The sequence below is a fragment of the Vipera berus genome (genome assembly GCF_964194415.1).
Source record: "Vipera berus genome assembly, chromosome: 1".
NCBI classification, from domain to species: domain Eukaryota; kingdom Metazoa; phylum Chordata; class Lepidosauria; order Squamata; family Viperidae; genus Vipera; species Vipera berus.
The window spans coordinates 109,145,588-109,173,354 of NC_138202.1; the positions used below are offsets into that span (position 1 = coordinate 109,145,588).

The window sequence follows — 27,767 nt, forward strand, 5'->3', positions numbered from 1 at the left end:
CGTAATCAATTTACTCAGGCAGCACAACACAGGTACCTGCAACTTGTGTGTTTTTATTATATGTCACATAAATTATCCATTACAAATGTCAAAACCTCTAATTGCCCTATTCTCTTTCAGGTTGATGGGATGTGAAATATGAATTTTAATTAAATGATTGCCAATCTTGGCAACATGAAAGTTATATTATTTAAATAAGTTTGAAATCATCAGACTAGGTTTCCCAATACATCAGTCAGATTACAACACCTTTGTTTTGCTGAAAAGTTGCAGAAGAGGTGAATACTTCAGAAGGTAAATAAAAGATAACCTTTATTGTCATTTTTTTTACTGTGGGCACAACGGCACACATCAAAAATGCAATTTAGTTGCCTGCTCTCAAAGTGAAACACATACATGACACACACCTAAACATACTATACTAAAACTGATTTTGAAGCAGCTGTCATTTCATTCATATCAATGTTCCGAGTTAGTTCTACACCCATTTTCATTCTAGTATTTAGGCTTAATGCAAAGCAGGGCACAGACATACAGATGCCTCAGAACCACCCACTCCCAGCTGCCTTTGCCACCTTTGGTTCTGTTTACATTTTTTTTCTCTTTTGCCTTAAGTGTTCATCATATAGTTCGTGAGAATGAACATGTTTGGCACTAAGCAGTCAGCCAACAGACTGACTTAGTAACCCACAGCTGATATTCTGATTTGGTAACCACAGCTGATATTCTGATTCATGGCTTTCTATTGATAAAAAGCCAACTCAGATATGATACAGTAGTTTATTTATTTATTTGATTTGTATACCGCCCTTCTCCCTAAGGACTCAGGGCGGTGAACAGTGACATAAATGTCAAAATGCACAAATACAGAAAATTCAGGGGTCTTCAAACTTGGTCCTTTTATTTTTTTTTTTTAATTTTAATTCCATTTATATCCCGCCCTTCTCCGAAGACTCAGGGCGGCTTACAAGCTTAGCAGGCACTGGCTGAGGAATTCTGGGAATTGGAAGTCCACAAGTCATAAAAGGGCCAAGTTTGAAGACCCTTGCAGTAGTCGAAAGGGATTTATTTATTTATTTAAGGATATATTTATATATCCTTCCCATTATTTTAGACTGCAAGCCTGTCTACTGACCCAGACACAAGAACTGCACTCTGCCTGTTGAAGTCCATGAGTCATAAAAGAGCCGAGGTTGCCTACCCCTGCCAATGACCAAAAAAAAACACACCCCAACAAAAAGCATCGCGTTCGCGTCAACTTTTCGGTCAGCGTTAAAACACCTTGCCCCGCCCACCCGGTTCTGCCAACCAATCGGATAACTCCTGGCGTCAAGGTAACGGGACCACTCGCGAGGTCTGATTCTGAGGAAGCGCCTTGCCCTAGTGACCTCCTAACGGCGAAAAGGGAAGTCCGAGTAGCCGAAACGTTCAAATAACCTGAACTATCTCTACGGCAGTGTTGCGTACATAACGTTCGGCCGATCCCGAGCGAGGCCCTCCGTACCTCCTCCCGCCCCTCAGTGGGAATCCTCGCCTAGTACCGCGCTCCCTCCGAAAAAAAAAAACATCGGGAGGGGGTGGGGTCTCGACGTCACCAGCCCCGAAGGCCGGTGGAAAATGACCGAGGAAAAATGACGTTCTAAGACCGGAATTTCCTCTTTTTTTGACGCATGCGCCTGGCCACATAGCGGTTCGCTCGGCGGCGCCGGCGGCTACCAAAGGGAGCCTCGGGCGCAAGCGCAGTGCTAAATAGCGGTGGATTTGGGGGCGTGGCGAGAGAGAAACGGAGGGGGGGGGGTGGAAATCAGCCGAGTTTTCCTGTCGGAGCAGCCTCGGCCGATCAGCGCGAGAAGAAGGGAGTCTGCGGGTGGCGCCATGGCGACCACTGTTAGTACACAGCGGGGCCCGGTGAGTCGGGTTTGCTTGAAGACCGGGGGACTTTCCCACTTCCTCGCCCATTTTTAATCCTCGGAAGGGGACGGGACGATACGGAGGGTCCTAAGGGTGTCCAGGCGCAGTGGCCTCTTCCGTCCTCTTCTCTTTCCGGGCACATTGGCGTAGCTCATGGCGCGGGGCTGACAGCCTGGTGTTCACATAAAGGGCGGTTTGGGGTGGGGAGCGGCAGCTTCAGGGCCATACGATGGTCTTGTGAACGGTAGTTGGAGTCAGAGGTCAGACGGGCTAGAGAGCAGGGGTAGGCAACCTTGGCTCTTTGATGACTCGTGGACTTCAACTCCCAGAATTCCTGAGCCAGCTATGCTGAGGGGGGAAAGAGAGGTTTCCAAGCTGAGCCATGCTGGCTCAGGAATTCTGGGAGTTGAAGTCCACGAGTCATCAAAGAGCCAAGGTTGCCTACCCTTGGGCTAGAGCAGGGGTAGGCAACCTCGGCTCTTTTATGACTCGTGGACTTCAACTCCCAGAATTCCTGAGTCAGCATAGCTGACTCAGGAATTCTGGGAGTTGAAGTCCACGAGTCATAAAAGAGCCGAGGTTGCCTACCCCTGGGCTAGAGCAAATTCAGCTGGCCCGGAGGGCGGGGAAAAACTCGTAGAGCTTGAGTAACATTAAAAAGCTCCTCAAATTTGACCAGCCTGATGATGGTCGGTCTAACTTTCGGGTTTTTCAGGTTTAGATGGTTATTTTTTTCCCCCTCAGTAGTAAACGATCGTGCCATCATGAACCTAGAATTTTCTAAAAGAGAAAATATTCTAAAAGAGGGGGGGGGGGGAAATCCTTGACTTAAAGAAGGATAATATTGTTGCGTTTCTATTTCCTTCACTTGCTAAGGGTCTTTATAGAGTTTAGGTATAATGACATTTTTATTATTATTATTACGAGATACGGCTTTCTTATTTTTTGACTTTGCTAATAAAAGTACCTTGTTTCAATTATTTCTGCTTAGTCAGAAGCATGTCTGTTTCATCTAAGACAATAGATCTTCCGGACAGTTTTACCTTTTCAAGCATTTGGGAGTGGGAAGGTTTTTTTTTTAATCTTAAGAATTGGACGTATAATTTTATCTCTTCACTCTTCACTAATGATTATGTGTACCCTTTATTCTGAGACTGAATTGCTCTACCTACTGAATATTTCTTTGAAAGGATGTATTGGAAGATTGTACAATAGATAAAGCAACCCATTTAACTGAACTGGCAGTGATTATTAGAAGTCAGCATGGATTTGTTAACAAATGGGAAATTATATATATTTTTAAAAGATAGATTGTGGGAATGTTATTTATTTTGAACAAAATGCTTGATAAAATTGCCCATTAGATGTTTAGCGATATGACTTTGTAGTGATATACATAGTAGGTGTATCCATAGTAGGTAGGTGCATCCATTGAATATCATAAATGATATTCAAACATGTTTTCATCAGACTCCAGTGAAGGATTTTACTTGGGTTGAAAAAATGGTGACAATACTTAATAGATTTGTAAATGATCCATGCTGGGGTTCCCAACCAGGGGTGCGAAACGATATTCCAGGGGGTGCGAAAACTTGGGTTTTCAAAATTATAGTGTATATCAGGGGTGCCAAACTGCCGGCCCGCAGTCCGGATGCGTCATCCAGAAGCCACACCCACCCCATTGCTGGCAAACTCAAAACAGTCCCTATATGTCGCATGATGTCACATGACGCGAGTTTGACATGTCTGGTGTATATGCATAATTCATTGCCATTGTTGTAAGGGATGCGAGAATATATCAGAAATGTTCTAGGGATGCGGGGTATAGGAAAGGTTGGGAACAACTGCTCTAGAGCAGTATTTTTTATCCTTGATAACTAGGATGTGTGGACTTGACTCCCAGGATTTCTCAGCCAGTATGCTGGGAGTTGAAGTCTACATGTCTTAAATTTATTAAGGTTGAGAAACACAATTCTAGAGGACAGAAATAAAAGTGAAGATGATATTGCTCATGGAGAATGAGTTAATGGCAGAATTAATTTTAATAGAGACAAATGTAAATAGCATAATATTTCTTCTGCTTGTATTTGCTTTTTTTTAATGTGCTCTCACCAAACTGTTGATCCCCTAAGTTTTCAAAGTTTAAAATACTTCAAACCTTTTTTAAAAAAATAATAATAATCAAGGAATGCGAGTGTTTTGAGATCCTAACCTCTATTTTTATGAAATAAACTTTACATATTAATATATGATTAGAAAGATGTCAGTTCAGTTTCTGCTGAAACACATTCAATGAAGAGGAAGCCACCATGGTTCTGGTTAATTGGTGCCACTGTCAGACTGCTCTTACTATTAGATTTTTATTTTTTCACATTTAACTGAAATATACCTTCCTGTAATTTACAATCATTATTTTGTCTCCAGCTGGGTAAGGGAATAAGCTTTTTGATCTTTTTCAAAGTGACACATCTCTTTGAGATGGCTGGAATACTATAATATGCTCCTTCAGTTATCTTTTTTCAAGGCTAAACATGCTGAGTTTGCTCGCTCTCTCTTCTCATAAGACTTAGTTTCTGGTCCTCTGATCCTACTGGTTGTTCTTTAAATTGTTCCAGTTTTTGTGAATCCTTTCTAAAACGTAGTAGATAAAACTGGACCCAAGACCTAAGAAAGGGTCTGGACAATACTTCTTGTGATTGTAATATTCCTTGAGATTTGTTGATGCAGCCAAAATTTGCATTTGTTTTTTCCAGTACACTGTTGCCAAGCAGGTATCCCCTTTTGTATAAGAAAGGGGATCAACAGCTTGGTGAGAGCACATTGATCAGTAAGTATGGTCCCATTTAAACTAATAATGAAAGCCAATTTTCTGGTAGTTATTTCAACCTTTGACTTCATTTTGGTTTCAAGAGAACCAAAATGGATTAAATTTAGCGCATCATAGTCCACAGGTAAGCTCACAAACTTCAAACAGCCTAGCCCTGTATCAGATACCAGGACTCCAGATATCAGTACTGTAAACAAATATGTTTCTTATTTGGGAGAAAGTAGGATAAATGAATTTGGTCTCTTGTATTTTAATAAAATGTTGATACAAAATTGACCTTCAACTTTATGCCTTCTGGTCATTGATGGATGCTCATGTCTGACTGCATTTTTATTTCTATTTAATATATTCAAGAAGAAAATGTATTGTGTTATCCTGCATTCCTTATGTCAGAGGTCCCCAACCTCTGGGCCTCGGCCCACTAGTGAGCTGTAAGCTGTTTGCAATTGGGCCACAGAACAGCAGGCAAGCAATGTGTGTCCACACTCCCATCCCCATTTGTGTGAGCACTTGTTAGCCATTTGCAGGGAACCATCCCCTCTTCCTCTCCCCCCCACAACCGGTTCACAAAGCCAGAAAGGTTGGGGAGCTCTGCCTTTCGGTACTATCTTAGGCTTCTCAAATAATTAGATGTAGAGGTATGCAATAAATGAATAGTGCAGAATGGCATATTGACTCACATTTTTATTTCCTGTATCTATACTTCTGCTTCTGGGTTTTAGGTTTTGGAATTCGGCTAGTCACTCTCTCTTAGGCGTAGGAAGAAGACAATGATGAACCATTTCTGGAATTCTTGCCAAGAAAACTATAGGAGCAAGTCTAGACAATTGCCAGGAGGCAACAGTGACTCAAAGACGCATGGGTGCACGTGCACATGCGTGCGCATACACACACACACACACACAGACACAGAGAGAGAGAGAGTAGTTAGGCAAATATAAACATCTTCATTTGATTGGGAAAACATATATGAATATTTAAAATATATAAAAGTTATGCTTTTGTTTCTTTGTTTGAAGATATATAAGAAGTCCTAACAGTGCAGATAGAAAACTTTTGTATCTGTATGGTTCATTCATCAGCTTGTGATTTACATTTTCTAAGAAATAGTGGACCAAATAAAGGCATGAGATAAGAAATAGCTATTAAACCTAGTTTATATGAAGACAATTCATTAAACTTCTCCATATCGTTCTCTTCTGGCTTCTACACATCCACACAATGTATGCATTGGCCTCATTTGTGTGATCTATCCCATTTTTTAACCTATTCAATTTTTCATTATATATTTTAAATTAATCCAGCGTATACGACTGCCCCTCTACCTAAGAAACTCTAGGCAGCAATTGGCCATCCATTGACACCCCTCTCTTCTTATTTTACCACATACATTTCTACATACAGCTTTTACATTTTGCATGACACATCCAGCTCTCACTGCAGTAGAACTAAGCATACTGATATGCACAATTTTTTTCTCAGTTTGATATTCATTCTTCAACATGGTCTACATACTGTTCATTTTTTTTTTGCCCAAGATGGCGGCGGCCGCAATCTGAGCCTCGGGCGCTCTACGAGGGCTCCAAATGGGCCAGCTCAGGGAGGCACACGGTACGATGGGGCGACTCCGGGGGTTGGGGGATCTAAAAACAGCTGCTGGGCGCTGTTCTCCACGGCGCTGAGCCCCCCCCTCCGAATTAGCGGCGTTTGAAAATCGCCGGCCTGCCGACCTGCCGAGCACTGTTGCAACGCCGTGAAAGCTCTGGACGTCTTTGCCTGCCTTTGCCTGCCTTTCCTCCTCTGCCTGCTCGCCGTGGATACCCTCTGCTTGTTCGGAGGGGCAGCGGCGACGATCCCACCGGTTGGAGATTTACCTACGACCATCAGCTGGCAGGCGCCGTTTTCGGCGGCGCGGAGCCTTCTTCTCCTCCCGGATGGCGGCAGCGGACTGTTGGCCTGGTCATCGGCCTCGGCGAACGTGCTGGCGAATGCCCAGACTTGAGACAGCTGCTGGGAATGCCTCTCTCCGCCGCTGGAAGATCGTTTGGACTGGCGGATGGGCGTTGGGGAGAGAATGCTTTTGCCCTCCCCCTCCAGAGTGGCGGCGTTGGCTGGCGACGCGAGGATCGACAGAGGCCTGGCCTGCCTGCTCTTTGCTTTCTCTGCTGACAGGCAGGCATTATGGCTAGCTCCATGCCTGATGGGAATTAAGACCCCCCCTATTGACAGTCCAGTTTGGCTGGGACTTGACCGTGGTGGGAGGACGGTTTTGGACTGGTCAGCGACCACCCCACTGGTGTGAGAGACCAGCTGGGGTGGGCTTGGCTCAGGACCCCCCCCTTTTCTCTACTCCAGATTGGACTCCTCAGCCGGAGTGAGAGGACGACTGAGGCTGTCCCTTGGATTGCCATCTCAGGTGAGAGCTGAGATGGCCCTGTGGACTAAGAGATATGCCTACTGGACTTCTTTTTCCATCTATATAACATCATTGAGCGACCCTTTGGACATATTTATTTATTTTATTTTATTTTTATTTTAATTCCATTTATATCCCGCCCTTCTCCGAAGACTCAGGGTGGCTTACAAGCTTAGCAGTAGCCTTCATTCTATGTATATGCCTGCTTATTAGGGCTTTCACACACCCCATAAGCGGCATTATAACATCTGCCCTATGAGACTATCCTAGCGCTGTATGGTTTACCTTCGTTACTCCGAAGCGGACCTGTATGCCCTTAGGGGGGTTTCTGCCTCCTGGGCGCGACCTTCCGCCTGTTTCCATACTCCCCTTAATGACGAGCCCAAGCGCTGGGGCTCCGAGAGGTGGCTGGGCTTTGATAGGGGCCTCGAGTTGAGACGTGCTAAGAGGCCCCTGATAAAATTTTTAGCCGGTTATTTTAAAAGGTTAGGGAGGGGGAGGGATAGGGGGGTAGGGAGGGAATCTTTAACCGGCACTCAGTCTGGACCTGTTAGGGGTCCTGACGGGACGGGGTCGGGGGAGGTGGCTGCTGGTTCTGGGAATGTGGGGGTGGGGCTTCAAATCCCCACGGCGATAGGGAATGGCAGCAGGTGCTTGCGCGGAGGGCCATATCAACACCCAGGATCGCGCCCCCGCTATCTTCGAGCGGTGGCGCGCTCCGACCCTCCGGTTAGCACCCTCTTACCCGGGGATGAGGGTGATCAGGTCCCTGAGCTCAGGTTGGTCTATTTTAACGCTAGATCCGTAGTTAACAAAGCTCCCCTCAACCATGATCTGATCGAGGAGGAATGTGCGGATCTAGCGTGCATCACGGAAACTTGGTTGGGTTCGGAGGGAGGGGTGCCTCTCACCGAGTTATGCCCTCCAGGTTTCCGGGTGCTCCACCAGCCATGGGCTCAGGGCAGGGGTGGCGGGGTGGCAGTGGTTATTCGGGAGACTTTGTGTCCCCGGGAGGCCACCATTGTCCAGATGGCCGGGAGTGAATCCCTCCTCTTGAGATGTGGTCCTCGGGCTCAGTTGGGCTTGTTGCTTACATACCTGGCGCCCGGCTGTGTGGCAACAGCCCTGCCTGAGCTGCTCGACACTCTCTCAGGGTTGGCGGCGGAATTCCCCAGGCTTATAGTCCTGGGTGACTTCAACCTGCCGTCACTGGGAGGGTCGTCGGAGTTAGCTCGGAAGTTCATGGCCTCCAGGACGGCCATGGGCCTGACCCAAGTTATTGAGGGCCCGACTCATGTGGGGGATCATACTCTCGACCTGGTGTTCCTATCTGGACAATGGTTGGATGATCTGGGAGGGGGCTCTCCGTCCATCACCCCTCTGTCATGGTCAGACCACTACCTCCTGAGGCTGGTTTTCCGTTATGCCACCCCCCGCCGCTGGGCGGCGGAACCGACCAGGTGGTTCCGCCCCAGGCGCCTAATGGACCCGGATCGGTTCCAGAGGGCGCTTGGGCCTATACCTATCACCCTTACCCACAGCCCAGTCGATGCTCTGGTGGAGGCCTGGGAAATGGCTGCCGCCAGGGCACTTGACTGCGTTGTACCCATGCGACCTCTGACCCGGCGCAGATCCCGTTGGGCCCCATGGTTCTCTGTGGAGCTCCGGGAGATGAAGCGTCGGAGACGAGGTCTAGAGAGCGGTTGGAGGTCCAGCCGATCCGAATCCGACCGATTGCAGCTAAGAACCTTTATAAGGTCTTATCTTGCGGCGATAAGGACGGCGAAGTCTAACTACTTTGCCGCCCTTATCACGTCCGCAGATAATCGCCCAGCCGCCCTGTTTAGGGTGACTCGCTCCCTCCTTAACCAGGAGGTGAGGGAGGATCCCTTGCGGGGACGAGCCGAGGAGTTTAGTCATCATCTGGCGGACAAAATCGCTCAGATCCGGACCGGTCTGGACTCTGACTGGGCAGAGTCTGATGTGGAGGAATCGGGCGGTCTTGAGCACATTATCTGGATTGAGTTCGACCCTGTTTCCCCTGATGATGTGGACAGGATCATGGGGAGACTGAGCACCACCACCTGTTTGTTGGATCCGTGTCCCTCCTGGCTAGCTTATGTGGCTCGGGAGGGAACACGAGGCTGGTTCCATGCAGTAATAACTGCTTCTTTGAAGGAGGGTGTCTTCCCTGCCGCCTTGAAGGAGGCGGTGGTGAGACCCCTCCTCAAGAAGCCTGCTTTGGACCCGGCTGTTTTAAATAACTATTGTCCAGTCTCCAACCTTCGCTTTTTGGCGAAGGTTGTTGAGAGTGTGGTGGCGCATCAGCTTCCTCTGTTCCTGGAGGAAACTGATTATCTGGACCCTTACCAATCGGGTTTCAGACCCGGACACAGCACGGAGACGGCATTGGTCGCGCTGGTGAATGATCTCTGGAGGGCAAGGGACGGGTTGCTCCTCTGTCCTGGTCCTATTAGATCTCTCAGCGGCTTTCGATACCATCGACCATGGTATCCTGCTGCGGCGTCTCAGGGGGTTGGGAGTGGGAGGCACCGTTTTACGGTGGTTCTCCTACCTCCAGGGCCGCTCGCAGTCGGTGTTGACGGGAGGGCAGAGATCCGCTCCGAGGTCTCTCATTTGTGGAGTCCCTCAGGGGTCGGTTCTCTCGCCTCTCCTGTTCAACATCTATATGAAGCCGCTGGGCGAGATCATTCATGGTTTCGGGGTGGGGTATCATCAGTACGCTGATGATACCCAACTTTTTCTTTCCACCCCGAACCAACCCAGTGATGCCCTTGCCGTGATGTCCCGGTGCCTGGAGGCGGTTCAGGTCTGGATGGGGAGAAACAGGCTTCGTCTCAATCCCGCCAAGACTGAGTGGCTGTGCATATCGGCATCTCGGGCTAACCAGACTATTCCACCTCTAACGATGGGGGGTGAGGTGTTACCCACCGTTGATAGGGCTCGCAACTTGGGCGTCCTCCTGGATTCACGACTCAATTTTGAAGACCACATAGGAGCCGTGACCAGGGGGGCTTTTGCACAGGTTCGCCTGGTGCGCCAGGTGCGTCCCTATCTGGACCGAGACGCCCTACGCACAGTTACTCATGCGCTCGTGACCTCCCGTTTGGACTACTGTAACGCTCTCTACATGGGGCTGCCCTTGAAGACCACTCGGAGGCTTCAACTGGTGCAGAATGCGGCCGCGCGAGTTGTAATGGGGGTCTCCCGATACTCCCATGTAACACCTCTACTCCGCGAGCTGCATTGGCTTCCGGTTGCCCTCCGGGTGAAATTCAAGGTGCTGGTTATCACCTATAAAGCCCTACATGGCCTTGGTCCGGGGTATTTGAGGGAACACCTGCTGCCGGCATCAAATGCCCTTCGCCCAGTGCGCTCCCACAGGGAGGGTCTGCTCAGGGTCCCACCGGTAAGAGATTGCCGGCGGGTGACACCCAGGGATAGGGCCTTCTCAGTGGGGGCGCCTGCCCTCTGGAACCAGCTGCCAGTGGAGCTGAGGACTGCCCCCGACCTCCGGTCATTCCGCCGGGGCCTGAAGACCTGGCTCTTTGAGCTCTCGGGCCCAGGCTGAGGAGTAATTTATTTTAATCGGGGTTTTAAATGCACAGGGTTAGTTTAATCTTTTTTAGATGGGTTTTAACTTTTGTATTGCTGGTTTTTTAACTCCCTGTAAACCGCCCTGAGTCCTCAGGGAAAGGGCGGTATATAAATGGAATAAAATAAATAAATAAATAAATTATCTTTTCCCTAACATTTGTGCAGCTTATTTTTCCCCAATCCATTTTCCCCATTTGAATGTTCTTCTGAGGCACATAAATAATGTCTTTTGCACTTTTTTGCCAGTACTGTAGTTAAGTTGCAGACGCTCGTTCCATTTTATTTATGAAACAGAACTACTTTTGGTTTTTATACTTTTACGCAGCTGCTCCTCTCGTGCAATTAAATCTACCTAACAATCACTGCACATCATTCTCAGTGTCTCAGTTGGTTCCCAGAAGATTCAAACAGACTTATGTGAACAACCAACTACAAACTTGTCTGTTATTGATAGAGACACTGGCCTCCTCATTGGTTTATAGAAAAAACTGGAAAAGAGAATAGGGAAGTCTTTGCCTAATGTAGATGGGGATACGTTGGGCCTAAACTGAAAATAGTACACTTGCTGAAATTCTTATGCCCATACTCTTTTCATCTTGATGTGTTTTGTAAAGTGAACTCTAAGAATTGTGCTTGGAAAAGAACTGCTTTCTGTTTTGGCAGCTGTAAAAAGACATGACATTTAGCTAACAACATAATTGTCATGCAGTAGAACACATACATCAACATCCTTAACCACCATAGTTCTAATACTACCAGGAGCATTCCTTACATGAATATTTATCCATGAACGTGTTAATCAGCTGAGGGGCATCACTTAACCTTGTCTTACCCCAGGCTTAATATTGAACCACTTGTTAAGGATTCCATTCTCACATAGATGTTACTTCTATAGTAGAATGCTCTTATCACTTCCCACAATAACCTTCAATCCTACCTTTGAATAAGTCATTCTGTAAATTCAGTATTTACTTAATTAGTTGTTTTTGCTAAATAAAAAAAGATATATATTTTCTTCCTTATATTCATACTTTTCTCACTGATTATTGAATAACAAAAATCTATACAGCCTCTTGCTTGGTGTAGCCTTCGCTGTTTTTTTCTAATTTTTGGTTATTGTCATTGGCAGAGTTGCTCAACCTTTCTGGCTTTGTGAACTGGTGGGTGGTGGGGGAGAGGGGATGGTTTCACATGAATGGCTGGCAAGCGTGCACAGCTCCATTTGCATGAGCGGTGGACACGTGTGGCTGGCGCTCATGTAAATGGAGCTCGTGCTCGCCTGCCACTTGCACAAGTGGGCACATGCTTGCCCACTGTTTCCCCAGCCCAGTTCTGAATAGCTCAAAGCCCAGTAGTGGGCCATTGCCCAGGGATTGGGGACCCCTGGTCTAAGCGGCCAGGCACAAGACAAGGACAACCTATATGGAGGAACAAGAAAATAATTGCATTCTTCCACATGTCAGTCAAAGGTGCACTTTTTTTCTAGAGGAATGTTACTTGCCCAGTTGTTCCATAATCACCACATCCATATTTTAACATTTTCTCAGTTAAAACACCCATACTTACTACAACCGACCATTTTCAATAGCATTCATAACTTCCTTTTCATGTTTTTCTTCACCATTAGCATTTAGAACATTGTTTTGGCAAGTGAATAAATAATCAAGCTTTGCAACTCTATATAATCACTCTAAATAACATACCGATCTGACTTGAAGATAATTTAAAGATGTATTTTATCTGTTTTTTTTAAATGAACAGCTGTTGAGGTTTGTGGCTTCATTGATAATCAAAGATGACATGATATATTATAACATCATATTCATTACGGATAATGCAGTGTAGTTGCCCAATTCTAGTTCAAAAGAAAAGGAAAGATCTGTCATGAAAGAAAGACCTAAACTATTTTTAATTTATAGTAGCAGCTGTGAAAATAATTTCAGTATTTGTACTCTCAGATATAATACCTCTAAAGTCTAGATACTAACCTCAGATGACAATAGATGTTTTTCTTTTAGTAATCATAGGTAAATGCATACTATAATCTAAGAGAGTATTGGAATATTTCCTCTTCTTCATTGAGGCTTTGTGAAAGAGTATGAGGAATGTGGGTAATGATAATAAGGGCTGTGCTGGGAATGAGTATTAGCACATGAAAATGATAGATATAGTAAGAATCATAAAGACTTAATAAACTGAATATAGAAATGGATACAATAGTTTGCCCCCAAAAAATATTTTAGCACATATGTATGCAGCTTGTAGCCTATGGAGTATTCTGAGACCTAGCTCCAAATTTTGTAGTGACACTTAAATATAATGCCAGGAAGGGAGCTAAACTCACATTTTCTAAGGATAATATTCTTTTGAGTTACATATGTATTAAAATGGAATTTGACAATTAGAGGGTGTAAATGGATTCTTTATGCCATTACTATGGCTAAAAGGCTAATATTAAAGCATTGGAAAGGTGAATATATGGCCTCATTAAGTCCTGAACTGATTACACTTGCCACTATGAGCAGATTGCCTACAGATGTAAACTTTGTATGGACAAGTATAATGAACTCATTTATACAAAATACAGTAAGTTAAAAAAAGCACAATAGCTATATACATATATTAGAAAAATACGCACACACACATACACTTGGATATTTACATTCTAACTGCTTACTGTTGGCACAACATTTACTTTATATTTTATACTTTGTATTTTTCTGTTGAATTTTTCACTTTTTAAAACTACCCGTTAATATATATTTTTTGGCAATGTATGTATCTGTGTTTTGTTCTTGTTTTCTGTTATTTAAAAAATCAAATAAATTACTTTACTTCATCTTTCCTTTGCTTCTTGCTTCTTACTTCACCTGAACTGAAGTTCTTTCTCCTTTGTCTTTGAGGACATTTTGGTATGGGATAAGCAAATGAAAATAAGAGCAGGTTATATTTGTTTTGCCATTAACCTGTGTGTCAATGCTTAGTTTAAAATTGCAGGATGGATACCAAAGAACGAGAACCCAGAGAGACACCAGGATGATACTAAATCTTGAAAATGATTTATTAAAAAATTGTCCCTGAATATACTTATAGTATCAGAAGGAACCAATGTCAAACAGCTGGATGAGCCAAGTGGCACAGAAGGTTTCCAGAACTTGACTCGTGAGGAAGTCGGGTAGAAGGGCAAAAACATAGCTCTTTTTGCCCACTCTCTTCCACTATTTGGAATGCTCACCCTGGTGGTGGGATAAGTAGCAAGAAGGAAATTAATGTTTGTATTTGCATTCATTGGAGAGGAAGGGATTACAAGAGGATGAGCAGGTACCTGGTTGGAAATACGCAAAAGAAATTTATGTACACGCAGTCTGCCTAGCACTTTTGAGCTGCCAGTCAGAGGACTCCAATCAACTAAGATCATAGAGCTGAGCTTGTTAACTTGCAGTTAGTACTTTTTAGGGATGAGCTGTGCTGCAGAAAAAAGCAGCTCAAGAAGAGATGGCTTGTTTAAGCAGTCTTTCCACTCTTTGAGGTGAAGAGGGGAAAGCAGGTCAGCAGTAGGGCAATGCAATACTGTGATGGCAAACACGTGTTAAGAGAGAGAGAATGCAAATGTTGTAAATATATGCATTGGTTGCAAGTTACTTTTTCCTCGCAGTCATAATTGTGAGTTGGCCTCTATTGAAGCAATTGCTAAACAAAGACTACATGTATTGATTAAGATGGCAGTTAGCCTTCTGCGTTGTGCAGTATGTTTACTTTTATGTTAAATTATTCTAAAATAAAATGAAGTGGAATCATACAGCCTTGTAGGAATCATGTTAAGGGTCTGACCCATATACTATATGTGAAATACAAAGAATGGCTAGAATCAGAAAAGAATGGAATATTGAAAATAGGTACATTTTAAAAAGGCAGTTGAATGGATGAGAGTGCAGAGAGTATTAGCTAATTGGTATATGTGTTTTCCTCTATAGGTATATATCGGTGAACTTCCTCAAGATTTCCTTCGTATTACCCCAACACAGCAGCAACAACAAATCCAATTAGATGCTCAAGCAGCTCAACAATTACAATATGGAGGAGCAATGGGTACTGTTGGGAGACTGAGTATCACCGTAGTGCAGGTATTTTAAAAAGTACACTTTAAAATATACACTTCTATGCCAACCGATAAAATTAAAAGAGCATCACTGGCTCTTGACTAATAATCATTATGTAGTGTTCTTACAGGAAAAACAAAATATATGCAGTAGTAAGCATAAATTATTTTTAGAATTGTATAATGTTGCAGTAGTACAAACTATCTCTAAAATCATTAATCAGTCTCTGTTATGAGCATATGCATTTAGTTAATATGTGGTTTTTATTAGGTTTTTAATAATCTAACATCAGGTACATAAAGTATCTAAAGGTGGTCCAGGAGATTACAGATTCCTTCCTATACAAAGGACTGGTCTCAGTTTCATTAACAGAGACTATTTCTGGGGGGGGAAAATTGGACCCAGAAGATCTAAATACAGTCCAGTTGTCAAAATCAATTTCCTCGGCAAAGTACCTAAACACTTGGTAACTGTTTGCCTACCTTACTCTGTACACCGCCCCGAGTCCCTCGGGAGAAGGGCGGTTTATAAAAACAAATAAATAAATAAAATAAACTGCTTAGATTCAGACATTCTTGGATGAAGAAGATTTTTGTAGGGCTCTTTCGATTTGTATTTAGACGCTAAATTCCCTTACCTGCTGTTGGATGATCTTTACTGAAACCTATGGGGTACAACCCTATTGATTCTTTTGATCTTTTAGTAGCCATGACATCCTTCTACAGGAGTTGTCCACGTAAGTGTTGATAGACCAGACTTGAAGTGGTTCTTCCCCTACTTAGATAGGCATGTCCAAAAGATGGTGATGAGAGATTTCTGTTTGACCCCATCGTATTTATTTCATGGGCTTTTGCAAGGTCTCATTTTGTCCCTCATGTTGACTGACTACATCGGGTGTCAAACTACTGGCCCATGGGCCAGTTGCATCATACGGAGGCCGCACCCACCCCAGCTCCGGCAATGCAAAAGAAGTCACAATACGTCATGACACGTCATGTGACGACTTTTGACACCTGTGGCCTACATGAACAGCTGGATAAGAATATTGAGAGATTAAGAATAAATACCATCTCTAGGCTAATGGCAGTCAGTTCCATTTGTACTTTATATCAGATTGAGGAGAAGCAGTAAAAGTGCTGACTAAATGCCTGGCTGCAATAATCAAGGCAAAAAAAAAACTGAATTTCAATCTAGATGAGAGAATACTTCATCTATTTATGTAAATGGCATACAGTTTTAAGCTTACCCCTTAAAAGATCAAGGCTGTAACTTGAGATGGGGGTGGGTGGGTGGGTGGAATTCCTGAATCTATATTTGATAGTAGAGATACAAGGTCTTTGTGACATAAACCATCGTTCCCCAGCTTAGTTGTACCTCTGTTTGGATGGAGGTAGCCTTGTTCAATAGTCTGATAAATTTTGTTTAGATTATAGCAGTATATACATGAAGTTTTCCTTGAAGGTTTGCAAAATTCAGTTACCGTAATACAAAATACTACGATGGCAAAACGAACTGAGTGATACAAACATACTGCAGCTTTCTTTACTAGCTCCCACTTCATTTCTAATTCCAATTCAACTTACTGATTTTTACCTATAAAGTCCTTCAGGGCTTGCTTCTACATTAACCAGATGCCTCTTTTCTATGTTTTTGGAAGGATTATTTTAAATTCAGTTGGTTTTTTTAAGGATGAATAGTAAATTAGCTCTACCGGTGATTTACGATATTTCAACCTAATTTTAAGAAAAAAATAGTGAATATTTTCTAGGAGAAAGTTTTATCATTTGGTGTTGAACTTTTCTGACAAGACAAGTATTTTGGAATAAGGTATATAAGGAGTATAATTTTCTGCTGGCCATTTTGTTCAATCTGGTAATTTCTCTGTAATGTTTGCTTATATTGCTCTGAATTTTGACATTTGGCAATTCCCATATACCATACGTAAACATTCCCCTTTGAAGACATTGTATGCAATCCAGAGCATTGTGGAAGGATGGCCTTGATTTTATTTAAGCTTTGTAGAAAATAACTTTTTTATTTTTCTGATCAATATTGCAATATTTATGTAATTGAGATTTTACATAGTTGAGAGAATCATTATACAGTGACTTGGACTTATGTAGATGTTTCAGCCTGGGAATTTGTATAATAGAATACCTTAAAAATTCATTCCTCTTATCGGTGTGGGTTTTTGTTTTCCTTGTAGGCAAAATTGGCAAAAAACTATGGCATGACGCGCATGGACCCATACTGCAGAATACGACTTGGTTATGCTGTCTATGAAACTCCCACTGCTCATAATGGAGCCAAAAATCCTCGATGGAACAAAGTTATTCAGTGCACTGTCCCTCCTGGGGTAGATTCTTTCTATCTTGAGATATTTGATGAGGTAAAGATTGAAAAGGGTGGTGGTGGTATTTTAACTACTTTCACATTGCCTTGCCATTCCAGATTGGATCAGAGTACATATGTACACACTTTTATCAAAGTAATTTCTGATATTTTTCAAGTCATTTGTGAAATAGTCATATTTTTTGAAGTAAATCGGTGTTGGTTCAGCTGATTTGAAATGCAGGATTTTGATCAGCAGGTTTCCAGAAGTACATTCTATTTGTTGAAGAAGGATAAAAGCTTATGGTTGATTAATGAATGAACGAATGAATTTGTATTGCTTTTAACATGGCCTGGACGGATAAGTTGTCTGTAGCCTCTCTATCACCAGTTTCTCTCAACTATGCTGCTTTTCATATCCATACATGCAGCCCTCCCACTTGTGTTGCTTCCATAATTGGACACCAGTTAATAGAAGCTCCCATGTATATACACTGCAGGTGTATCAGCAGAATACCACAAAGCAGAATGTAGTTGATGATTTGGGGAAAACGTAGAGAAATTACTATTATAATTTTCTTGGGATCTTACCCTACAAATGTTGTTTTAATGTATTTCTCTTACCATGTGTTCAGGTCCTACTGTTTGGTATAGGATTAGTCCAAGTCTGATAAATACAATTCTTTCTATTATCCTATCATGATAACTGAAGTAGATATTGTTATGGTACAACTTACTATAAAACTTATTCCTTTTATCTCTCCCTTTTTCCTTTCCAAGAGGTTTGGTCTTGTATCTTTGCCAAGCAGAGAATAGCTATAGTAAATGCAGCTTCCTATTATCTATACAACTATATTCCTATATTTTCTCATTTACATTTCTAAGTTTGTAATGATTTCATATGCTCCTCAATTCAGAAGGAAGCTTCTATAAAAACTTAACCATACTTGTGATGGTATAAGTGGGTTAGGACGCTGAGCTTGTCGATCAGAAGGTTGGCAGTTTGGCAGGTCAAATCCCGAGTGCCGCGTAACAGAGTGAGCGCCTGTTACTCGTCCCAGCTTCTGCCAACCTAGCAGTTCGAAAGAACGTAAAAATGCAAGTAGAAAAATAGGGACCACTACGGTGGGAAGGTAACAGTGTTCCGTGCACCTTTGGCATCTAGTCATGCCAGCCACATGACCACGGAGACATCCTCGGACAAGCGCATCCTCGGAACTGTGCATATACTAAGATGCTACCTTAACAGCTCTTAGGTCCTTGGTTAGGACTTGAACAACAATTAATAAGCTGACCACAGTGATGTCCTTGGACAAGCACTGGTTCTTCGGCTTTGAAACGGAGATGAGCACTGGCCCCTAGAGTTGGAAACGACTAGCACGCATGTGCAGGGGAACCTTTACCTTTACCTATGTAATTGCATACAGTTGGAGTTCCAAAGCCTATAAATCTCTGGGTGAGATTTAAGGTGCTGGTTCTTACCTATAAAGCCCTATATGGCTTAGGCCCGGGATATTTGCAGGACCGTCTGCTGCCAGGAACGACCTCCCATCGCCTGGTGCGCTCATACAGAGAGGGCCTCCTTAGGGTGCCGTCGGCTAGACAATGTTGGCTGGTGACCCCCAGGGGGAGGGCCTTCTCTGTGGGAGCGCCGGCCCTGTGGAATCAACTTCCCCTTGAGCTCCGGATGGCCCCGGATCTCCAGTCCTTTCGTTGTGGCCTTAAAACATTTCTCTTCCATCAGGCTGACCTGGACTGACGATAGGGATTTTTAAGTAGAATATTTTTAATATTTTATCATTTTATCATTGGGGCTTGTTAGTTTAATCTTTTTTAACATTTGTATTATTGTGTTTTATTGTTGTTAGCCGCCCTGAGTCCTTCGGGAGATAGGGCGGCTTATAAGTCCCAAAAATAAATAAATAAATTCCAAAGCAGCAGGAATTAAAATATGAGCAATGATAATTGTATTGTTATTTGAGTAACTGACTTAGAAAAACAATTTTCTGCAGATATATCTAATATTACTACACAAATTAAAAAAAAACCCTATTCTGTGTGGTTTTTGATAACTTCCATTTTACTTTTTCTTCAGTCAAATCTGTACTGTAAAATATACATCACTCTGCTTTGTTTTATCTGAAGGAAAATAAGATGTCAAAACATGTCCTAGAGCAGACATGTCAAACTTGTGACGTCACGTGACATCGCGCAATGTATCAGAACTTTTCCCCCATTGCCGGATGGGCCAGTAGTTTGACACCCCTGTCCTAGAGAATCAGTTTTGTGTGGTAGTTAAGACATCAAGCTAGAAACCAAGAGACCATATTTCTACCTTAGGCACAAAGCCAGCTGGGTGACCTTGGGCCAGTGACTCTACAGAAGTGTAAGCAAACCACTTCTGAAAAACTTTGCCAAGAAAATGGCAGGGACTTTTCCTGGGAGTCTCCAAGAATCAGACACAATTGAAGGGAAGAAAAAAATGTGCAATAGTAGGACGACTTGTGAAACTAGGTGACTTATTATAGTAAAAAAAGTATTCTGTTTTATAAGATTGACTATTTTTCCTCTGTCAGTCATTGTCTTCTATGTCAGTTCCCTTTGAAAAAATCAACATTAATACCATGAAAATTAATGTACCGTATATACTTGAGTATAAGCTGACTCGAGTATAAGCCGAGACCCCCAATTCCACCCCCAAAAACTGGGAAAAGTTGTTGACTCGAGTATAAGCCGATCTGCCGTTCTGCAAGCCTCCGCCACCGGCGGAGGCTGGATCCGCGCTCTGCAAGCCTCTGCCGCCAGCAGAGGCTCGATCCGCCATTTTGCAAGCCTGAATACACAGGAATACCCTGTGTGGCCGCGGCTCTCGGTGAAGCCCTGGCTGTCCGCTTCCTCGCTCCACGCTGCCATTCGGGGCCCGCGCGTTCCCCGGGCAAATCACGGCGCCCAGCAGGCGAGGAAACACGCCCGCTCCAGTCGCCCCCCCTTCCCTCAGGAGACGCGAAGCAAGTGACCGCCCGGAGCTTACCGAGGACTTGCGCGCGGCCGAGGCTTCGGTGCTTCCAGGATCGCGCGCACCTCTCCCAAGCCGCCGCCGTCCGGAGACCTGCCGAAGTTTGGGGAGGTGCGCGCGCACCTCCCCAAACCTCCCCAAACGTCGGCAGGTCTCCGTTCCTCCGCGCAGACCTGCCGACGTTTGGGGAGGTTTGGGCGCCTCCCCAAACCTCCCCAAACGTCGGCAGGTCTCCGTTCCTCCGCGCAGACCTGCCGACGTTTGGGGAGGTTTGGGCGCCTCCCCAAACCTCCCCAAACGTCGGCAGGTCTCCGTTCCTCCTGCCGACGTTTGGGGAGGTTTGGGCGCCTCCCCAAACCTCCCCAGGTCTCCGTTCCTCCGCGCAGACCTGCCGACGTTTGGGGAGGTTTGGGCGCCTCCCCAAACCTCCCCAGGTCTCCGTTCCTCCGCGCAGACCTGCCGACGTTTGGGGAGGTTTGGGCGCCTCCCCAAACCTCCCCAGGTCTCCGTTCCTCCGCGCAGACCTGCCGACATTTGGGGAGGTTTGGGCGCCTCCCCAAACCTCCCCAGGTCTCCGTTCCTCCTGCCGACGTTTGGGGAGGTTTGGGCACCTCCCCAAACCTCCCCAGGTCTCCGTTCCTCCGCGCAGACCTGCCGACGTTTGGGGAGGTTTGGGCGCCTCCCCAAACCTCCCCAAACGTCGGCAGGTCTCCGTTCCTCCTGCCGACGTTTGGGGAGGTTTGGGCGCCTCCCCAAACCTCCCCAGGTCTCCGTTCCTCCTGCCGACGTTTGGGGAGGTTTGGGCACCTCCCCAAACCTCCCCAGGTCTCCGTTCCTCCGCGCAGACCTGCCGACGTTTGGGGAGGTTTGGGCGCCTCCCCAAACCTCCCCAGGTCTCCGTTCCTCCTGCCGACGTTTGGGGAGGTTTGGGCGCCTCCCCAAACCTCCCCAAACGTCGGCAGGTCTCCGTTCCTCCTGCCGACGTTTGGGGAGGTTTGGGCGCCTCCCCAAACCTCCCCAGGTCTCCGTTCCTCCGCGCAGACCTGCCGACGTTTGGGGAGGTTTGGGCGCCTCCCCAAACCTCCCCAGGTCTCCGTTCCTCCGCGCAGACCTGCCGAAGTTTGGGGAGGTTTGGGGAGGTGCGCGCGCACCTCCCCAAACTTCGGCAGGTCTCGGACGGCGGTGGCTTGGGAGAGGTGCGCGCGATCCCGGAAGCACCAAAGCCTCGGCCGCGCACAAGTCCTCGGTAAGTTTTTTTTGTTGACTGGAGTATAAGCCGAAGTGGAATTTTTCAGCCCAAAAAGTGGGCTGAAAAATTCGGCTTATACTCAAGTATATACGGTATATTTATCTGGCTATAGAAAACTAAATAGCAATTTAGAGATTGGAAGTGGCTCAAATTTCCTCTTACTTCTCCTGAAGGACTAAGTGAAGATTGCTGCTGATCTTATCCATAGAGACTAAAATTCTCAGCAACTTCATTTAAAATATGCTTGTCTTCCATAGAGATTAAAAATAAATAACAAAAGCAATATTGAAATTTGTTTGGCAAGGGAAGAAAGCACGAATTAAAGTGAAATTGCTACAGGACATTAGAGAAAGGGGAGGACTTGGACTTCCAGACTGGAAGTTATATTACCAAGCAGCTATATTAATGTGGATTAAAGAATGGATAACACTTAGAGACAAAAGATTACTGTACCTAGAGGGGGATGACCTGCAGATTGGCTGGCATGCCTTCCTATGGTATGGAAAGAATAAAGTGCATAGATACTTTCAGAACCATGCTATAAGAAATGCACTTCTCTTAGAATGGAAAAAAAAATAAAAGAAAAAAATTATACTAAGATACCTGAATGGCTTTCAACAATGGAAGCCTTTGCTTACCCAAACTTAGTTACCGTATTTTTCGGACCATAAGACGCACCGGACCATAAGACGCACCCAGTTTTTAGAGCAGGAAAACAAGAAAAAAAATTCTTTCTCCTTCTCTCTCTGTCCCTCTCTTTCTCTCTCCCTCTCTTTCTCTCCCTCCCTCTCCCATTGTCCCTTCCTTCCTTCCTTCTAGTCGCCATTAAATGGATTGGACTTCAGGCAATGCTGAGCGTTACTCGAAATACTTTACATGGGTTATTGTTTGAATTATCCTTCACTAATCCCGCAAGATGGGGTACCAGCAACTCTTTATTTTGCATCCCAGCGAAATTACGAGAGAGGATTGCAGCGGGGGTCTTGTAGAGACTCGGTTACACAGACAAAAACTATGGCTGGGCCACTAACACATTTATAAGCAAGCATGGCTTGTGGTTTGTCACCATTGCAGATGTAACCTGAGAATTTTCACTTTGTCTGGAATTAAAGAAACAAAACAAAACCATGGATCCCTTTTTAAAGTTCACTTGGTTGACGGCTTCCTTCCATACTCTTCCCAGCAGAGAAAATAACATGAAACTTAGCTAACTAGATTAGGGACAGTTTGGGAACTTTTTACCAGTCAGGCCCAACTTACTGAGGCTCATTTGTTTTGCTTGTCACTTAAAACAACCTTGTGGCTCCTTGTGATGTGCAGACTTCCTTCTCTCTGAATTGCAGTTCCAGATTGTTTACCAGATGTTAAACGGGATCTCTTCTCAGAAATGCAGCTGGCCCTCTGTTTGCTTTCACTCGTTTTCCCACTGAAAATCTGAGCCACTCACCTTGCTGGTCTTTGTGCAATAGGAAATGGTCCGTGTGTGAAACGGAATGAGGGAGATTGCCAGAAATGTGAATCGGCCGATCTCGCGCTCCTGCAAACTCCCTCGCTCGGTTTCAGCTTCCCTTGCTAAAAGAGAAAGCAGGCTGAAACGAGGCAGATTGCAGCAGCACGAGATCAGCCGATTCGCATTCCTGGCAATCTGCCTCTTTCGGTTTTAGCCTGCTTTCTCTTGTAGCAAGGGAAGCTGAAACCGAGCAAGGGAGAGTGCAGGAGCGTGAGATCGGCATTTCTCAGCACGTGCCGATTCGTGCTCCTGGCAATCTCCCTTACTTTCCACTTGCGGAGGTTGGGGCTGGCCATACGGATCACCTTCGGACCATAAGACGCACCCTCGTTTTCCACCCCCACTTTTGGGGAAAAAAAGTGCGTCTTATGGTCCGAAAAATACGGTAACTATGATAAACTTGTAACATATAAAGACTTACTGGACAATGAAGGAAGATTGAAATCTAGACAAGAATTACAACAACAAGGTATTGACCTATCATGGTGGCCATATTTACAAATTCAATCAAGATATGAAAAAGATGTGAAAGCAATGGGGCTTTATAAATAACAAAAGTCTTATTTGTATGTTTACCTGCAAATATATGAGCAAAAGTAGAGATTTTTTATCTATTTATCTATTGTTTGTCAGGAAATCAGGTAGCCTTTACTGCACCAACACTAGCTAGAACAATGTTTCTTAGCTTTGCTGGCTGGAAAATTCTGGGAGTTGAAGTCCGCACATCTTTCAGTTACCCCAGGTTTAGGAACACAACTTGAGAATTCATACCCTAACGCATTCTATAAAACCCTAGTAAGACCACACCTGGAATACTGCAACCAATTTTAGTCACCATACTTCTCAAATACATCTAACCTTTTTCCATGTGTTCAGCAATGGAATATTTTTCATATAATCATGCTAATGGTTGAAGTTATCTGGAAAGTACACATAGCTGGGCACATTAAAGCAGGAATTCAACCAATGTAATTCATGTGGTCTGGGTTTAATTCTGTCTGCAGGTAAGCTGATCTTCAAATTTGTAACCACAATGCCACAAAAAATATCACAAAAGACGAGCCACCTACAGATAATTTCATAGCATTTTGATTAAAAATTAAAGGCCCTTAGCAGCAGGTAGACTTATATGCAGGTACATACGAGATATATGACTACTTTAAAAGTATTACCATATGGATAGGTCCATGAGCAGGTAAGCTGAACTCAATTTTTGGGGTGTATTTTGGCACCTAAAATTATGGGCTTTATCTGCTAGTGTATATAATAATATTTCCCCCTATTAATTGATGTAATTTCTTACCTGGGAAGAAATTAATCTGCTTTTGAAAAAAAGGGATTTCAATTTTATGTAATCTCATCTGATCTAGCATTTAGGAAAACCATCTTTTGGAATATACTTCTTCATCTATTTAGTTTTTCTTCTATTTTTCAGAGAGCTTTTTCAATAGATGATCGCATTGCTTGGACCCATATTACTATTCCTGAGTCACTGAAACAAGGAAAAGTAGAAGATGAATGGTATAGCCTGAGCGGAAGGCAGGGAGATGACAAAGAAGGAATGATTAACCTGGTCATGTCCTACACGGTAAGCTAGACAACTTAAGCTAGCTGTTTTAGCTAGCAGTTGAATAGATGGATAATAAAATAACGTTAAATTGAAAACAAGGGAAGAAGAAACTATTACTAGCTAGTGATGACTTATTCAGATATGATTGTGATACGGTTTCCATTCCAAATTTTCACTGAATCACCATACTTTCATTTTCTTAAATCTATAGAGTATCCCTATATTAAGAAATACCAGTGGAATGGCGGCAGTTTTTCTTCAAAAGAAATCATGGAAAATTTAGGAAATGAGTAAAATTTTAGAATTTTTAATAAAGATGGCTCTCATTTGCACATGCACAAATGTTGCACATTACTTCATTTACATAACTTAAGTAGTTTTTAAGTCCTATTATTGTACTCTTCTTAGAGTAATTTCTAAAATTTGAATTTACTTAAAAGCCTTCATGAATAATATGGGGTGGATGTTGATAGGGGATAGTAAAGTTATGTAGTTTTCTGTATTGTTTGTATTCTTGAACATAGAAGCTTTATTTGTCCATGGTACCTTGTTTAAAACTTCAAATTTATAAAATGGCTAACTAAATAAAAATATGTATTTTTATTGTGGAAGCTGTTATTAGAGCTAGTTGGGTCTAGTGGTTAAGACACCAGACTAGCAAGCAAGAGACCATGATTTCTAGTTTCGCTTTAGCCGTGAAAGCCAACTGATTGACCTTGGGCCAGTCACACACACTCAGCCCAACTCACCTCACAGAATTGTTGTGAAAAATAAGAGGAGAAAGGTGTGTAGGGTATGTTTGGTTTTTTTGTAAGAATTATAAAGGCCAGATACCAAGAAATAAATTTTACCTTTCAGAGATTGCATATTGTTTTCTGTAAACTCTTCTATAGCGGTTCACAAAATAGCAGGACTACCAGAATTTCAGCCAATCAAGCAGCTCTTCAGAAATTATTTTAGAAATTTAGTAATGTTTCTTTTTATTTTCTGAAGTAGAATAATACCTAAATAATACTTAAAGCTGTTTTTAAGTTTGCCAAAACTGATTAGACTAATTTGAACTCTGTGTAAAAATTATAATACTTTCCTTTAAAATATAGGCTCAGAAGCATTTCCCTGAATTTTCTTGTGCCACTAAATTCTTGTCACAGAATTTATTGATTCAGATTGTTATTAATTGTAATGTAAATAACTGATTCAATTGAAGAGTTTACGCAACAACTTTTCTTGCTGCCTGCCTTTTTTTCTAGCATATGTTTTAAAATACCCTTTTTCCTCTTATTGTTTGATATCCAGTCTTTACCAGCTGCTATGATGATGCAGCCCCAGCCAGTGGTCCTGATGCCAACGGTATATCAGCAAGGAGTTGGATATGTACCTATTACAGGTATCATACATTTTTCCATTTTTAATACACACTTTTAAAAAAAACAATTTTATGAAAAAGTTTAAACATAAAAAGAAGATGAGAGAAGTTGTGTTCCCTTAAGTAACTGAAATATTGAATGAGGAAACAATTTGATGCTAATAAGCATATTTGTTGTTCAAGTGGTCTACAAAGTTTCAGTGAGGCCAACATAATATTTATATATATTACTTTATTTTTGGTGTAATTCTAAACTATGAATGTCATACTATGAGAATGAGCGTCAATGATTTTTGGGCTATCTTTGAGCCATTGTATCCTGCTAGTGCAGCTAGAAAGAGGAGACAGAAACTTTCAATTCCAGTTTAAATTAGCTGCAGCTTGCTAAATTATCTCAACTTGATCAAACTATTATTTGTTTTAATTACAAATATTGGAAGCAAAATAACTTCATTTCCACAAACTATAGGGTGTATTCACACATAATGCTAAGCAGAGGGTTAGGTATCATCAAGTTGATTAGTGATTAAGTGATTTGCTTGGTTTGTCCCAAACAAGGCCAATATATGTTAGAGCAGGGGTGTCAAACTCGCAATGTCACGTGACGTGTCACGACTTTTTTTCCCATTGCTGGCAATGGGGTGGGACACAGTTTTGCCATGACTCATCTGGCCTGCGGGCCAGCAGTTTGATACCCCTGTGTTAAGGAGATGAAACTCTTCACCAGCTTCCCCTCCATCCCAACCCATTGCTCGGTATGTTCTTTGGATATAAAAAGAAGCCACAGCAGTTCAGTACAGTTGTTTGAAAGCTCCTGCCAAATATTCTAAGTCTGGAGACCAGAAGAAGAAGTTCAGTACTGGCCCCTCCTCTTAAATGTATTGCAGAGCTTTGGACCAGATAAAATAAGTTTAAGTTATGATTATGGCTGTGTAAAAACGTAATTGTGATATCACTAACTACCGCATGTTATAGCGACAGCCTACAGTTCAGAATTCCATTTTTTCCCCATGGAGGACAGGCATATAAAAGGCCTGAGGTTTGGTTTTTAATAATAAGTTAATAATAATATGTTCCAAATAGCACAGTTATGGTAGGCAGAGTGCGCTGCATTTTTCTGTCTTGTTCTTCTATATTCGCATGGGTCCACAGGCTCTATAGCATTTCAGTGTCTTGTAATAATAAAACTACTTTTTAATATTTCTGCTGCTACATTAAGTTGTTGTAATGGATGTCTGTCTGTTGATGAAACTATCACGTTGCCTATTTACTTTATTCTACAGTGCTGACTTTCTGTGTCAGGAACGTTATTATAGGTAATCTTGCGGCTTTCTCCCAAGGAGATGTTTTCCCCCAAGAGTTGCTTTTTCTAGTGTTACTATATATGAGCATCAGTAGGTTCTTCTGAGAATGAATACTTTTTTTAAAAAAAATGAAATTTTATTGCATGTTTCACAAATATGCAATATGTTCTACTAACGTTTGATTAGGTGTATAGAGATGAAGAGGTGTTGTGTCACATGTGAAAGGCCATGTCCACACATGAAGGTTGAATTAAAATGATTTATTGCTAAAAACCTGTGCACAGGAATCTTCTCAACTAATGGTTGGCACCTGCTTAGAATTAAATAAGGGTCAACCGCACTCAAGGGAGGTTGGACCTAATTCTCTTGATGGCTATGTAGGGATTCTAGACTGATCCCCCTTTTCATTCTGCACCCAAATTCTGCCGTCCCTTTTCCTACATATTGCCTCTGTTAATTTGGGATGTTTAATGTTAAAAAAATGAGAATTATGTATTTTCATACTAACACAGCTGTTTTTCCCCCCACTGCTGCTGTTTAGCTAATGCC

At 43.2% G+C, this 27,767-nt stretch overlaps 1 protein-coding gene across 2 annotated transcripts in view; it reads left to right on the plus strand.

The window, feature by feature from the left end:
- Positions 1–1,784: 1,784 nt before the first annotated feature.
- TOLLIP (toll interacting protein) overlaps positions 1,785–27,767 on the plus strand; it is a 38,786-nt gene continuing 12,803 nt past the window's right edge. For both annotated transcript variants that reach the window (XM_081314784.1, XM_081314785.1), the window contains exons 1-5: positions 1,785–1,908; positions 14,747–14,896; positions 17,079–17,261; positions 24,414–24,566; positions 25,845–25,935. In XM_081314784.1, coding sequence (XP_081170910.1) covers positions 1,876–1,908; positions 14,747–14,896; positions 17,079–17,261; positions 24,414–24,566; positions 25,845–25,935 — 610 coding nt within the window. In that variant the 5' untranslated portion in view covers positions 1,785–1,875. The remainder of the gene's footprint in view (positions 1,909–14,746; positions 14,897–17,078; positions 17,262–24,413; positions 24,567–25,844; positions 25,936–27,767) is intronic.